Source organism: Hemiscyllium ocellatum, chromosome 31 (genome assembly GCF_020745735.1).
Source record: "Hemiscyllium ocellatum isolate sHemOce1 chromosome 31, sHemOce1.pat.X.cur, whole genome shotgun sequence".
Classification (NCBI taxonomy): domain Eukaryota; kingdom Metazoa; phylum Chordata; class Chondrichthyes; order Orectolobiformes; family Hemiscylliidae; genus Hemiscyllium; species Hemiscyllium ocellatum.
In genome coordinates, this window is record NC_083431.1 from 20,193,905 (window position 1) to 20,208,910 (window position 15,006).

A 15,006-nucleotide genomic window follows, 5' to 3' on the forward strand; every position below is an offset into this window, starting at 1 on the left:
ATAACGTCCTTACAAACTTCAGTATCGGTGACAACCCTTACCCAGACAGCTATGCCTGTACACAGAGGGACATCAACTAGGAGAAAGTGAGGACTGCAGATGCTGGGGATCAGAGCTTAAAAATGTGTTGCTGGAAAAGCGCAGCAGGTCAGGCAGCAGCAAAGGAGAAGGAGAATCGACGTTTTGGGCATAAAGGGCTTATGCCCGAAACGCGATTCTCCTTCTCCTTTGATGCTGCCTGATCTGCTGCGTTTTTCCAGCAACACATTTTTAAGCACAGAGGGACATGCCTATTAGTTTATAGCTTCACAAATTAAATTAATATACATTTTATTTTCATTTCAGTCTTTAATTTAGAAAAGTCAAAAGACAAACACAAACAGCTAGAAATGAGTTGTCGTGACAATCACTAGGTATAAAAAGACAATAGTTAAAACATTCATTTCAATTTCCAAAGATAACTTGCACTGACATTACACCTTGACAGTTTGGTTCACTGTTACTACTCACACTTTTGAGTCAATAGGGTGTGTGATATTTCAGAGGGAGTACATGCTGTATGGGTGTTCTGATTTTCCAATGCACCATCTTTCAATTAAACAGCTAACCCAAGATCTGTCCAAGTGGCTGCAAAAAAAACCTAGCAACATTGTTTTAAAAAGAACAGAATGGTCAGCTCAGTATCCTAACCGACATCGCTCCTCTGCCTACACAGAATTCACTCATTTATTGTTGTGGACTCTTGCTGTGTGCAGATAGACTGCCCAAGAAATAAGAGTATAATATAACCAATGGATTGCTTTTGACACATGAAAAACAATCAATTGATTATATTATGCTTTTAACATCCATGAAAGAGAAATCAACATTGACCTTTCATTTATTGAATGTAGCAACATCTTGCTGAGCGTATACACTCATTCACTTATCAGGAAGTGGAGGAGGCCATTCAGCCCCTCAAACTTGCTTCACTGTTGAGTGAGATCATGGCAGATCTGTACTAGAATGTCATTTGTGTATCTTAGTTCCAAAGCCTTCATACGTAACAAAAGTCGATTGATTTTAGTCCAGAAAGCTCCAATTCTCCCCAGCATCCACAGCATTTTGCAGAGCAAATTCCAGATTCCCATTACCTTTAATAATAAAGGTTGCAACAGCTCATGCCAAACCAATCACTGTAAATTGCAAGAGCTCACACATGCTAGAAGAAAGCTCATCTTCAATGGTGAGTGCTGCTGTCATCCAAACAGAGAACAAACAAAATCGCTGCTCTTTCCAGCTGTCCAATTCTCACTTTCTTGTTTTCCTTTTCTCTCTAAACCATTCCCATATAAACCATCAAACCATATTTCTAAACCAATCCCTCACTGTCTCTGATTAATGACAAGGCCATTGCTAACCACTTCCTCAGTTGCCCATTCTCTGTATCTCTATACTCCCTGCCAACACCCTGTTCTCCTGCATTTACCCTGGGGAAAAACATTCTTCTTCAAGTTCCTGTGACTCTGATTTTATGAGCCATTAGCCCTCCATTTGCACAATTTCTCTGCAGCCAGCAATTTGCTCAACACTTGGCCACTCCTTTGATGTCCTTGTGCACAATGGGTTCGGAAGCTGACTGAATGACTTCAAGTCCAAGGTCACAGACTTGAGTGTATCTGGCACATTGCTCACCATGTGGGTGGATCACATCAAGCTGCATTCTGCTCCGCTAGATGTGCTGCTATTAATTTAACAGAAAGCCGGCTCTCTCTGCGAACAGTTGTTACGTTACACATGTGCTGGATTTTGTGCTCAAATTGAGCAGGACTCGAACTCACAACTTTCTGGCTCAGAGGTAGGAATACTACCTTGTGGCAAAGTGGTGATGACTGTCATCAGAGAGTACCATTAAAATACTGGCCAACTTGGAGAAAAAAAGGGGACAGTTATTAAATGGATCATTCATTCAGGAGGAGTGAGCGGAATTCTTCAGTTGCAACAAGATGAATGGTTTGAACATGCCCCTGTGCAGGAGAGGCATTAATAAAGGCATTTCATTATCACTAGCTACCCCCTTCCAGCAAGGGGGACCTTGACTAATTTTATTTATTACCTTTCAATGAATACTCAGATGAGTTGGTCACCCCTACTGGAGGGAATATATGTGAATGAAAGGATTTATTCTCACACCTCTGAATTCACAGGAGAGCCATCAATCTTCATGACACCCAGTTTGCAGCATTCCAGGGGATTGCTATTTCAATGGATTTTTATTATAAACAAAAGCTCACAAATAAATGAGTCTCTAAGCAATATATGCACTGATTCTTCCATAACTTCACTCTCTCAATAGCTTCTGAGATTCTTTGAAGTTTAATAAAATAGATGCGCTGTTAAGACAGGCAGCTTAAAAGGTGCTCCTCATAATTCAAACATCATAAACAATTTGTAAAATAAAAATAGAAGAATTAATAAATACCCTAAAAAAGATAAGGCAGTAACACAGCAGAAACTGAACTGCCTTAAGGATCTATATCTCTAGCCTTATCACAACACGCTCCAGAAATACTTTACATTTATTATCCTTCATAATAAACATGTATTGAACTTTACAAGTCATAAAGCGTTTAAGCTCAGTATTAGCAATTCATTTGCAAACTATGTCAAATTTAATTAGAATCTGCAAAAGCCAGGAAATAGGAGGTACAGATGAATCCAATCTTATTTGTTATCTCTGATCATGAGATGCAGATGTGAGTCTATTCATCTACATGCTCAATACCAGTTTTGGATCAAGACTATTTGATCTGAAACACTTCCAGGACAGTAACCAATCTTCATATTACAGTATTTAGAAGCTCCCAATTAAAGAAATTATCTCCTGGCTTCAACCAATCTTTCTGGCAACTTGTTCTGACTCTTCCTGGTATGTCTTAATAAAACTCCGACCTATTGCAAGCTTATCATCCTGCTAATGATGTACACTGCATCTGAAAGTATCACTCTCCACATCCCATTGAGTGCCCATTCTAAGATCCCCTTGGAGACATCATTTTTCAAGGTTGATCAGCTCTGAATTATGAAATCATTACATTTCCCAGCTCATTCCATTCTCAACCCCGAGTTACATTCTGAGCGTAGTTTGTATACCTACGGAACTAATACATGCACAAAGAAGCAGATTTCAGACTTAATTTGCTGAGGAAGAGGCATGTCTTTCTAAATAAACATTTCTAAATAGGCTGTGATGGTACTGCAGGTCACAATGCAAGTTAACATGTTAATAGGAGTAGGCCATTTATCCCCTTCAGCTTGTTCCACAATTCAGTAAGATTATGATTGATTTACAATCCAACTCCATATATGTGTATTTGTCCCATAGCCCTGAATAACACTGGTGAACAAAAATACATCAAAAACTTTAAAAGTAACACTTGCCATTTGCAGAAGAGATCCAAATTTCTCCCACCCTTTGTACAGAAATGTTCCCTAGTTGCCCTGCTGAAAGAGCTCGCTCCAGTGTGTGACAATGGCATTATAGTAAGCATAGATTAGCAACCCAGAAACCCAGGGTCAGTCTCTGTGGAGACAGGTTCAAATCTCACCACAGTAACTGCTGGCATTCAATAAAATCGTCAACTGAAAGCTGGTTTCAGTAATGCTTGTTGGGGAAACCAATCCGGTTCATTGATGTCCCTTTAGGGATGGAAATGTGTTGCCCTTACTTGTTCTGGCTTGCATGTGACACCAGATACCCAGGTATCTGGTTGACCCTTAACTGTCCTTCAAAATGGCCAAGCAAGTTGTCATTTCAAGGGTAATTTGGGATGGGCACCCAGCATGCACACTCAGTGAAAGGATACATCAAAAACATTTTTAGATTCAACTCCCTGATTGAAAATATCCCAAGTAATGGAAAATAGCTTCTCACATACATTTACAGCACAGGAGGCCATTTATCTGATGTGGTTACACTAATCTCATTTTCCAACTCTAGGCCCATAGTCCTCAAGGATACGGCTCACAAGGAAGTATGTAAATACTGTTTATATGGAACAAGAGTTTCTGACTCAAGCCATCCTTTTAGGCAGAGAGTTCCAGGCTTTTACCATAAATCCATGGTTATTGATGCATCTACTAATTTTAAAAATGCCTCCCTATCCACCCTATATCTCTCAGAACCTATACACTTTTATCAGGTATCCGTCTCATAGTTGAGACCCTCTGCCTAGGCTGTATCCTGGTAAATCTCCTCTGCATACTCTCGGGTATAATCATATCTTCTCGGGTATAATCACATCCTCTCGGGTATAATCACATCCTCCACGTCATGCGGTGACCAGAACTGCAAGCAAAATTCCAGTTATTGCACAACCACTGTTTTATACAGCTGAAAAAGCTTTCTGCTTTTGTACTTTATACCTCAGCAAACAAAGGGAAGTATCTCTTATGCCTTCTTAACCAACTTATCTATCTGACCTTCTGCCTTAGGGGATCTGTGAGCATGGACATCAAGATCGCTTCGATCTTCATGGCTTTCCAGGTTTCTACCATTTATAGTGTAATCCCTTGTCATGATAGGGATTCTTAAGTGTATTACCTCATCCTTTTCTAGGTTAAAGTTCATTTGCCACTGCTCTGTCCAGCTGACCATTCCATTGATATCTTTCTGCAGTTTACAGCTATCCTTCTCACTATTTCCATTCTCCCAATTTTCATCTCACTGCAAACTTCTTGATCGTACCTATTTCTCTCTCTATCCTGTTTGCTCCTCTTAATGTCTTTTAAAACAAAACTTTAGAAGGTTGGGGGGGGGGTGGATTTTCTTAATTTGTGTAACATCTCCTCATAGTTTAATGCTTGAAATGCAGGTATTGTTTTGTTAATGGTCCCACCTTGTATTTAAGATGGCAGCAGAAGTAAGCAGAGACTGGACACACCTTATTTAAAAGTTGAAAACAGTTCTTTTAAAAAGCAAAGCACATGCATACTTCAAGGAGAAAGTGAGGACTGCAGATGCTGGAGACCAGAGCTGAAAATGTGTTGCTGAAAAAGCGCAGCAGATCAGGCAGCATCCAAAGAGCAGGAGAATCGATGTTTCGGACATGAGCCCTTCTTCAAGAATTCTGAAGAAGGGCTCATGCCCGAAACGTCGATTCTCCTGCTCTTTGGATGCTGCCTGACCTGCTGCACTTTTCCAGCAACACATTTTCAGCATGCATACTTCAAGGCTAATTCAGAAATGACCCTGGTAACAGCACAGGAACCATACTCAAGCTGCAAATGGGGAATGCTACACAGTACAAAGGACCAGAGGGGAGCATCATTTCAAAACATGGCTAAATGGTGGTTCCACAATACACCTGCAACGTTTGCTTGTCAGCTACACTGCATGCAAACCTTCAACATGAGTCCAACCTAACAGCAGAATAAACCTCATCAAACACAGTTCAAGGATAGTGAGCTCACTCAATTAGATTCTAAGGAAGTTTAAGTCTTCTCACTGTTTAGTGTCAGAGTGGATTCATGCTAAGTGCAGACTATGGACACAATGTAATTGGGTGTCTGGAAAGGTTAAATCCAACACACAAGGATCAAGTGCGAGCAAATATTCCAAATTTAAAAGATTTGGAGTGGCTATGTTTCTCAGTGATGTCATTTTCTGTTTAGTCTTGTTTCATGTTCTATATTTTGTTTTTGATGCAGCCTTGCTTCAAACAGCTTCCACAGCCCAGCTCCAGAAATAGAATTAGAGCATTGGCTTCACTGCAGTATGGCTGAAAGCACACAGCTTATTATTTAGTCAGCAAAACTATACTGGAATGGCTGCTGTAACCCAACCAGCCTCAAAGCTCTCATCTAACTACCTGTCATGTTCAAGCATATGATGCACGGGGTCTGTTCAGTGAGCCTAGAAGCTCCGGATTTGCCATGTTTCCTGAAGTTTTACTGTGAGCCATCCCAGAATTTCTGCTTTATGAAATTCTCAACACAAAAAGGCAACAATTTTCCTCTCAAACCTGAGTTAATGCTCACTCCTCAAATGTACCATACTCCAACCACATTCTCTTCCCTCTGCCTGCCACTTTAAACATGGTTTCTTTTCAAATACTTAGTTTAAGTGTGACAGCTGTTGTTTCAATCATCACTTCGGGTAAACCAATTCCCTTCCTTCTCACCATCCATCGCAAAACTCTTAACACTGCGAGCTCTGTGGTTTTCATTATCATTCAGAATCCATGTCTTTTTATCAACATCCAAAACTTCTTAATTTTGAAAACCTCCGAAGCATAAATTCCTCTTTTAAACAAGGACTTTTATTTTTTTTTCCCTAAAACATTCATGCATATTGGCAGGTTGGTAAAGGCAGTAATGACTGCCCTTTTCCTAATTGTCCTGGAGCAAAAGGGGGTGAACCACCTTTTTCAGCTGCTGTGGTTCTCAAGGGTACAGAATACCCAAGGTATTGCTTGGAAGAGCGTTCGGAGTATAGACTTAGTGACACTGAAGAAATGGAAATATAGCGCTAGGTCAGGATAATGAGTGGTTTGGAGAGGACCTTGCAGGGGGTGATGTTTCCATGGATCTGCTGTGTTAATTCTTCCAGATGGTGGAGACTGTGATTTTGTGACAGCAAAGGGGCTCCCTTTAAAAGTGCTCCAATCGCATGAATTTATGTAGCACTTTTTTCTGTGGAGATGATAAGCATCGTAACTGCACAATAATGGAAAAATATCAATCACTGTCTTACTGAATGTGATGTCCATGCAGTAACTGACCAATCCTTACCATGACTGTACAATCTTCAGAGCCGCTGGCAATGACATTGTCATTGTGTGGACACCAGTCAATGTCAAGCACAGGCGCTGTATGCCCACATACCAAGGGGTGATTTTTATCCACACGCCCAGTCTGCAAACAAAAAGAGAAACATCAAATTTTATTGTGGTACCAACGGAAAAAACAATGATTAAATTACATCATTCACCTGAAGGAGACACTTGGGTCATTTCGCCTGGGAAGATTTATGAACCAATTTCATTTCTGACAACTGTTTGCACTGCACGTTACGGAATCACTTCACCAATTAAATGCTGGCAAGTCATCCTTTTCTCTTCCCCTGCAGCAACCAGGTTCAGGATGGAAGAAAAATGACACCTTGCCTTGGGCAGGATGTTCATGACACTCCCTATTACTTCAACCGGAAAAACAAATTCATCCACAGCTCCTCTCATACTCTATGGCCAAGATATGACTGCATGCAGTTCAACAGAAAATATTTTGTTTCCAGAAGAACACATCACAATAAAACTAATAAGCATGGGCATGCTTTTTCCATCTGTAATGATCACTGAAATGCAAACCCAGATTGTAATGCATCATCCATCAAACAGCACAAATCTTGACATGAATGTGCCTTCTTTATCGACATCTAGGCTGCAAAATGCAATACATAAATCATGTCCTGCCCAAAAAGAATAAAGCACTGGTCACAATCAGACAGGCAAACCTAGATTCCGTAAAATAATCAACCTGAAATTTGCCACATTATGTACTGGAGTCATGAGTTACAGATTTAAAACCTTCGAGTCCTCAGGTCAGAGCTAGTCTAGGCAGCACATCTGGCTGAGGTTGACAGCAATTCTCTTCACAATTTCTGACAGAGAAATTCTAGCCAGCCATTGCAGCCTGGTGATTTAACATTTCCCAAAGGAGGTGCTGAATAAGACTGACTGAGATTTATAAGGCACATTCATAGTCTGTGGTTTTTGTGTTGGTGTGAAGGCAACAGTATTCTGTTTGAACTGTAAATCAAAAATCAAATTCCAAACTGACCCCAAAGTAAAACCAAATGGGACTGCCTCCTCCAAGGAATCTAATTCCAGCCTGTGCCAGATCAAATTGACCAAAACCCAGATTCCATCTGCATTTATGATATAGTTCCAAATCAGAAATGCTAAAATTAGACCCTTAATTTCAGAGAAAATGCATCCAGTACATTTGGCATCCCCTGTTTGCAAATAACAGTGAGATCCTAGTTCACAAAGATCATCAGTGACACCAGGAACATCAAAGTTAAAAATCCACAAAATGATTATTTAATAATTTCCTACAACTGGTCACAAAGGAGTCTCCATTCCCAGAAATGAACCACGAGAAGTTTGAATTATTCACCAACCAACCTCATAAATATTCTCCAATACTTGTGTTCAATCCTGAAAATTACAAACAAATGTGAGGACACCACAGGCTGTGGTCTGTGCACAACGACTGGCTAAATTCCTTCTTAAAACCAACAGGGTGACCCACATATGGCACAGCAGAATAATGGGAAGTTCTACACAAGCAGTACAGATTTCCCAGCTTTTTTTAGAAAAAGAAAAGATTTGCAGTACAAATTGACATTGCTTCACTGGAAATGAGAACTTGCAGTACTCGTATTCTTTGATTAAATCATCATGAAAACTTTTCTATTTCCCCAAACAGTAGATATTTATTTTATGAGGCAGAAGAGCTTCATATCCCATTTTATTAAATGTTGCAGACATTTTAATGCTTACAATAGTAAACGTGTTATTTTGTCATGTTGTCCTTTCCCTGTCTTCCTTATCACTGGTTCTTTCATTAGAAGCTACTCAATCAAGTGGTGGAGAAGGGAAAGGAAATAAAGAGCTATATATCTGAACAAGGTAATCCACACAGATTTAGAGCTGTTTTGAGGAACTGAATCATCAGCATGAGGCTTGGAAGTAGGCCTATAATCCAAAAAATGGAAACAAAAATCAGAACGGCTGAATATGCGTCTTCTACTTCAAAAAGGACGCTATGATTCATCTCTTGTTTTGTATAGAAACAAAGAAAATACAGTATTTCTAATTGTGCTACGAATTCAGATTCACTGGCTGCATTCTATTTCTCCTTTTCTAACCCTATGGATATTTCTTCTTTGAGACAGAAGACCTTCATGTCCCATTTTATTACATTTTAATCAGATTAATAACAGTTTTAAAAAGTTACAACAGAGACTGGAGCAGTGCACTGTCAGTCTATTTTCATTACTCCACTGAGTCACAGTGTTAAAATAAAATATATGCATAATTAAATACATCAGGTTTGAAATAAAACATATCTACCAACCAGAGGCAAAAATGGAAATTGCTGGAAATGCTCAGCAGGTCTGGCAGCATCTGTGGAGAGAAATCAGAGCTAATGTTTTGGGTTGAGTGACCCTTCCTCGGAACTGGAGTTGAACTTGAAATGTTAACTCTGATTTCTCTCTACAGATGCTGCTAGACCTGCTGAGCTTTTTCAGCAATTTCCATTTTTGTCTCTTAATAAATTACAGCCATCTGCAGTTCTTTTGGTTTTTAGGTCTATCAGCAGCTTTCTTTAATGAATGTAATAAGAAGTCTTGATTATATTCAGTAACTGGTTAACATACACAGTTTGTGTTATAGGACTGTAAATATTTACCTTGTTAAATAACTTAAAACATAAATCCAATCTCTCTCTTGAGAGAAAGAGTGGGAAAAAAAAATTCCCTCTGCAAACATTACTTCAACAACAAAAAAAATTGATCAATAGGGTTGTCTTTGAAAGCCAAAATGATGAAACACCTAATGTTTCCATGTCTGCTGCTCTGATGTTTCAGCATTTGTGGTCAAGTCACTAACAATGCATGGTTGCCTCTGGAGTCTTGGCAGACACAGTTTGCTCAGGAAATTCAATCTTGAACAGTTTCTTCATTCGTTCCTACGGAAAAACCAGGTTTCATTCTGAACTCCATAACAGCACTGTTTTCGTAAGAGAGATAAACTGGGCAGCTCTTTTTCAGAGGCTTCTTGTTTCCAACTAATTCCAGACATTAAAGCACTTGCCATCCAGTCACTGTTCAAAGGATTTACAGAACTGGCAGCTGTCACCAGTCATGTGATTTCTGGAAAGCCTTGTTAAAATGCAATACTGTATACAATGAACTTTCAGTGACCTCATTTAAAGATATCATACCAGGTATTTCCAAAACACTTGAAGTAAGTGTTTTTTTACCCACAGTTCTCCAAAACCTAAGTCCTCAGAGAAATGTTAGATATGAAAGGTCATTGTAACAACCCCTATACTTGTAAATATAAGCTTATGAGTGTCAAACATTGGTAACAAATCATCACAACTTCAGTAAATCTAAGTAATCATGATCAATCCATAAATATTAATGTATTTATTTTACGTGCAGAGCTAGTTTATTCCAGACTGAGGAGACATCAGCCACAGCTCAATTAAGTCCATTGTTATCTCCAAAGAAATATTCTGCTTAAATCATGGTATTTGGTAAATCCACTGCTTCGGGAATCTGGGACTATAGTGCCCAGGCTTTGCAGAGTGTAGCTGGGAAACTTCTTTTAAAACAGGGTGATAGAAATTTGAAACTCCCATTTGCAAGTGGAAATTAATGCTAGACGAATTGTTCATCTTAAATCGGAGTTTGATAGGTTTGTCAAACCATAGACATTGAAGGATATGGGGCAAAGATAGGTTTATTGAATGAGGTTGTGGGTCTCGAAGAATGGGGAACAGACTAAAGGAGTTAAATAGCTGATTATTGTTCCTACGTTCCACTGTGGTTTTCTGTCAAGGTTTGTTTGCTAACACGCTGCTGTGAAACAAAAACATCTTGTGGTCTTTATTGTTTCCTTTGAATAGCCCCCCACCCCCTTAGAGATTTCAAAAATATTACAAACAGTCATTAAATAATACTGTGGCTTGCGATCAAAAGGGCTGCTCAAAGCTACTAAGTCAGGCATTACAGCTAGTGAGAGCCACACCTCTTGATACCCAGCACTCCATAATTGGTTTGATTATTGTCTCTGTCACTTGCAGCCAGCAATGTGTCTGAAATAAAATACGAGAGACAAGGAAACCATTCCAAATCCGACAATTCAACTTATTCTAGCACCTTCTGCAACAAACTGTGATGTTTGATGCAACAAGTCTCAAAACTTTCTCACAATATATTTTGATTAGTATGAAATCACAAGCTTCTCTCAGCTAATTTGCTTTTCCCCCACAGGTTATTCTGCATTTAAGTTTCATATCAGTTGGAGAGAAAAAAAAATTATCGACATTTCTTGCTACTTTTCCTTCCTGAGGCTCGCCCAGAGTTCTTTAGACTCCTGCCTGGTTTTCAATTCATCTGAGGCTCCTGATGAACTGGATCATCAAATGCTTACTTGCAGCTGTACAATTCCTGTCTCGCACACACTCCATCTGGTCCTGTCCATCACAGCATAGGAACGGAAAATAATCCCTGCAGAAAAATGCTGCTTTCTCGTGTGTAAGTGCTGCTGCTGTGCATTCCCGGTCATCCTTCACCTGCTGTCAGCTGCTCACACCCATGAACCTGCAGCAGGTTCTGCCAATCAGACAGGATTCATTCATGATCTTCTATCAATTCTTCAGGCTGACAAGCAAGTTCCGACTTTCCAGAAAGACAGCAAATACTACACTAGGAAGTAAGGAAGGATCTTAGAGCAAAAGCTGATTTTTTTTCTCTCATCATACATACTCACTGACTTTTTGTCTATTTACAGTACTTTGTTTTTGTTTCAAATTCAAAAGATCTCTTTGGATTACAATGGCGAGAGATTCCTTCAGGGATGTGTCACAACAGCAGCCAGCAAATCCAATTTTCTTCATCTCATTCCCAGGAAGTATTTTTTCAGCTCATCCCCTTGCAACTTTGATTAAAAAAAACCACAATGTAGTTCCCTAAATTAAATCTCATCATAACTGCAGAATACTGTACTGCCCCACATTTAGTTTCAGAAAAAAATAACCACTAGAATGAACATCATTGAATAAAGGCAGGGCATAAGTCTCATTGTTACCAGTATGGAACACTCTGGAGGTGTGATTAATGTTAAATGAATAAAGTCTATGAATATGGAGTGAAGTGAACAGCACTATAGAGCAAGTACTATTACTCATCACCATATGTTAACTATTGATTAGTTAAGGCAAGTAATTATCTAAGAATCATTTTAAAAGAATCAAGTCTTTCCAAACAGTATACGGTATTATGTTCAATATACAATGAAAGGAGAAACTAGATGATTCAAACGAACGTTCTGATCCATGGGCATCTATGAAGACTTTGCTTGTATTTTCCTTGTATTAGAATTCCTTTAAGAATAATTAGAGAGAGTATAAATAGAGGTTTAATAGTTGGTGGTGGGAGTGGGGGGGGGGGGGCGGGGGACGGAGGTACAGATGGTTTGATCCCACTAACATCAACATTACAGAGTAAGCATACACTAGGGTTGACCTGGATCACATTACACAGGATTGAAGGGAATTGAAGACAACTTGGGCTTCATAATGGAGTTCTTAAGGTTCTAGTTGGAAACAAAACCAACTTTGCTCACCAATAGCTCAAGAAGCAGCGACTGGTGTACTGCATGCAGTAATCATATGTTGTGCTTGCGTGTTGTCCCCTTTAGGATAATGCATACAGCCTGCCATGCAAACAATGTAATGCACATTACACTGAAGTAAACAGGATACGCACAATAAAGAGGAATAAATGGTGGAGACCATTTATTGCAAATTAGTAAATGTGCAATTCTTGCAAGAGACATGTAAGTCCAACAGCTCATAGCTGAAGAGTGATGGCGTAATCTGACTGGCTGTTCTTTTCTAGTTTTGTAATTGCAGTCCAATGATAGAAACTCAGATTAACAACCATAAATTTCAATCATTCCAACTCTCTTAAAAACCATTTCTGGGTACTTTCCAGCAAAATTTCCAATTAAGCAACAAATCTCTTAGATCCTGCGAAAATAAAGGTCAAACTTTGCAATCAATGTCATGACAGCCAGGTAAGCAGAAAGTCAGAGTTTATCTACCACAGCTCCGTTTACCATCAGGCAAGTGTGGTTAGATTTATTTACACTGCCAGAAGACTATCGAAATAAATATACCTTATCTAGAAAGGCGTGGGGTGAGAGAGAGGTGGGTGATGGTATTGCAATTAACTTGTGTCTTATACTTTGAACACCATGTGATAGCTCAATGAAATCCAGAGAACTGTGTGTTTATCCCTGATCAGAGAACATGAGATGATCACCAAAGGCACTACAATAATTCACACTCCTCTGCAAAATGTGGGAGGTAGTTGTGGCAATTAAAAGCATGGTCATAAAGATTTATGAAGCTGCATGCTTTTCTTGTTAACATTTATGTGAAGGAACAAGTCTTTTGATAGAGAATGTATTCTCCAGGCGATTTCCAGTGAGGATTGCTCATAGGGTCTAAGATGCCAACTCTCACTATGTTCCACGCTTCTCAGTTTCATTGCTAACTAGGCTATGTCATAACCGGTTTATTCTAAGCCTTTGGCCCTCTTCCAGTGGCACTCAAACCAATAGCCTCAACAAGATTCTAGCTTCCTCCACTTGGTAGCAAGACCAGCACATTTTATTCTTGCAGAGATCCTGGGTATGGCAGTTATTTATGGTATGGTAACTTGTCAAAAGAATGCTGTGCTGAGTAACAGGACAAGTATATCTAGAGAACCTTCTGAAACCGTGACTTTAATATGGAATTGGAAATGTACAGACAGATGGCAGCAAAATGAAACAATTCATTTTCACATGTTCACACAGCATCGAAAAGTAAGGGAGATGGGAGTCACTGTTAATCAGCTGAAGTCTCTTCATTTGCAGCATGCATCAATTGATTCTTTGGTTTTGACTCAGCTCATTGCTGACGCTCACAAAGTTATTTATTTTTAAGCAGATCATACTGTAGCTCAATCACATCGATTGGAACATGAACCTGCATAATAGTTAAAGCTAACTGCTGAACTGGGGCTCTTCATTGTCCTAACCCACTGTATGCTGGTAAAAAACTCATTAATAAATACAGGTCAATTGAAATTTCCTGAAATAGACAAATTGATTAAATGATAGAGAGAAAGAATGAACCCGTTCATTTGGCTGGTCCTATCCTAGGAAATGCACTGACCTCTACACTGCTGAAGCCAAACGCCAACTCGAGGACACCTCTTCCTACCGCCCCCTCGACCATGACCCCACACCCCACCCCCACCGCCAAACCATCATCTCCCAGACCATACAGAACCTCATCACCTCAGGAGATCTCCCACCCACAGCTTCCAACCTCATAATCCGGGAACCCCGCACTGCCTGGCTCTACCTCCTTCCCAAGATCCACAAGCCTGACCACCCTGGCCGACCCATTGTCTCAGCATGCTCCTGCCCCACTGAACTCATTTCTACCTACCTTGACACTGTCCTATCCCCTCTAGTCCAGGAACTCCCCACATACATTCGAGACACCACCCACGCCCTCCATCTCCTCCAAGACTTCCATTTCCCCGACCCCCAACGCCTCATCTTCACCATGGATATCCAATTCCTCTACACTTCCATCCGCTATGACCAGGGCTTCCACGCCCTCCATTTCTTCCTCCCCCGATGTCCCCAACAGTACCCTTCCATCAACACTCTCATTCGTTTGGCCGAACTGGTCCTCACCCTTAACAATTTCTCCTTCGAATCCTCCCACTTCCTCCAGACCAAAGGGGTAGCCATGGGCACATGTATGGGCCCCAGCTATGCCTGTCTCTTTGTTGGCTACGTAGAACAATCGATCTTCCGTAATTACACCGGCACCACTCCCCACCTCTTCCTCCGCTACATTGATGACTGCATTGGCGCCACCTCATGCTCCCGCGAGGAGGTTGAGCAATTCATCAACTTCATTAACACATTCCACCCTGACCTTAAATTTACCTGGACCATCTCTGACACCTTCCTCCCCTTCCTGGGCCTCTCCATCTCCATTAATGACGACCGACATTTTTTACAAACCTGCTGACTCCCACAGCTACCTGGATTACACCTCTTCCCACCCTACCTCCTGCAAAAATGCCATCCCGTATTCCCAATTCCTCCGCCTCCAACGTATCTACTCCCAGGAGGACCAGTTCCACCATAGAACACACCA

General features: G+C 40.3%; 1 protein-coding gene across 2 annotated transcripts in view; it reads right to left on the reverse strand.

Annotated features, from left to right (window-relative positions):
• Positions 1–15,006, reverse strand: part of LOC132830295 (coronin-6-like) — a 241,913-nt gene that overhangs the window by 80,130 nt on the left and 146,777 nt on the right. For both annotated transcript variants that reach the window (XM_060847872.1, XM_060847871.1), the window contains exon 3: positions 6,772–6,894. In XM_060847872.1, the coding sequence (XP_060703855.1) occupies positions 6,772–6,894 (123 nt within the window). The remainder of the gene's footprint in view (positions 1–6,771; positions 6,895–15,006) is intronic.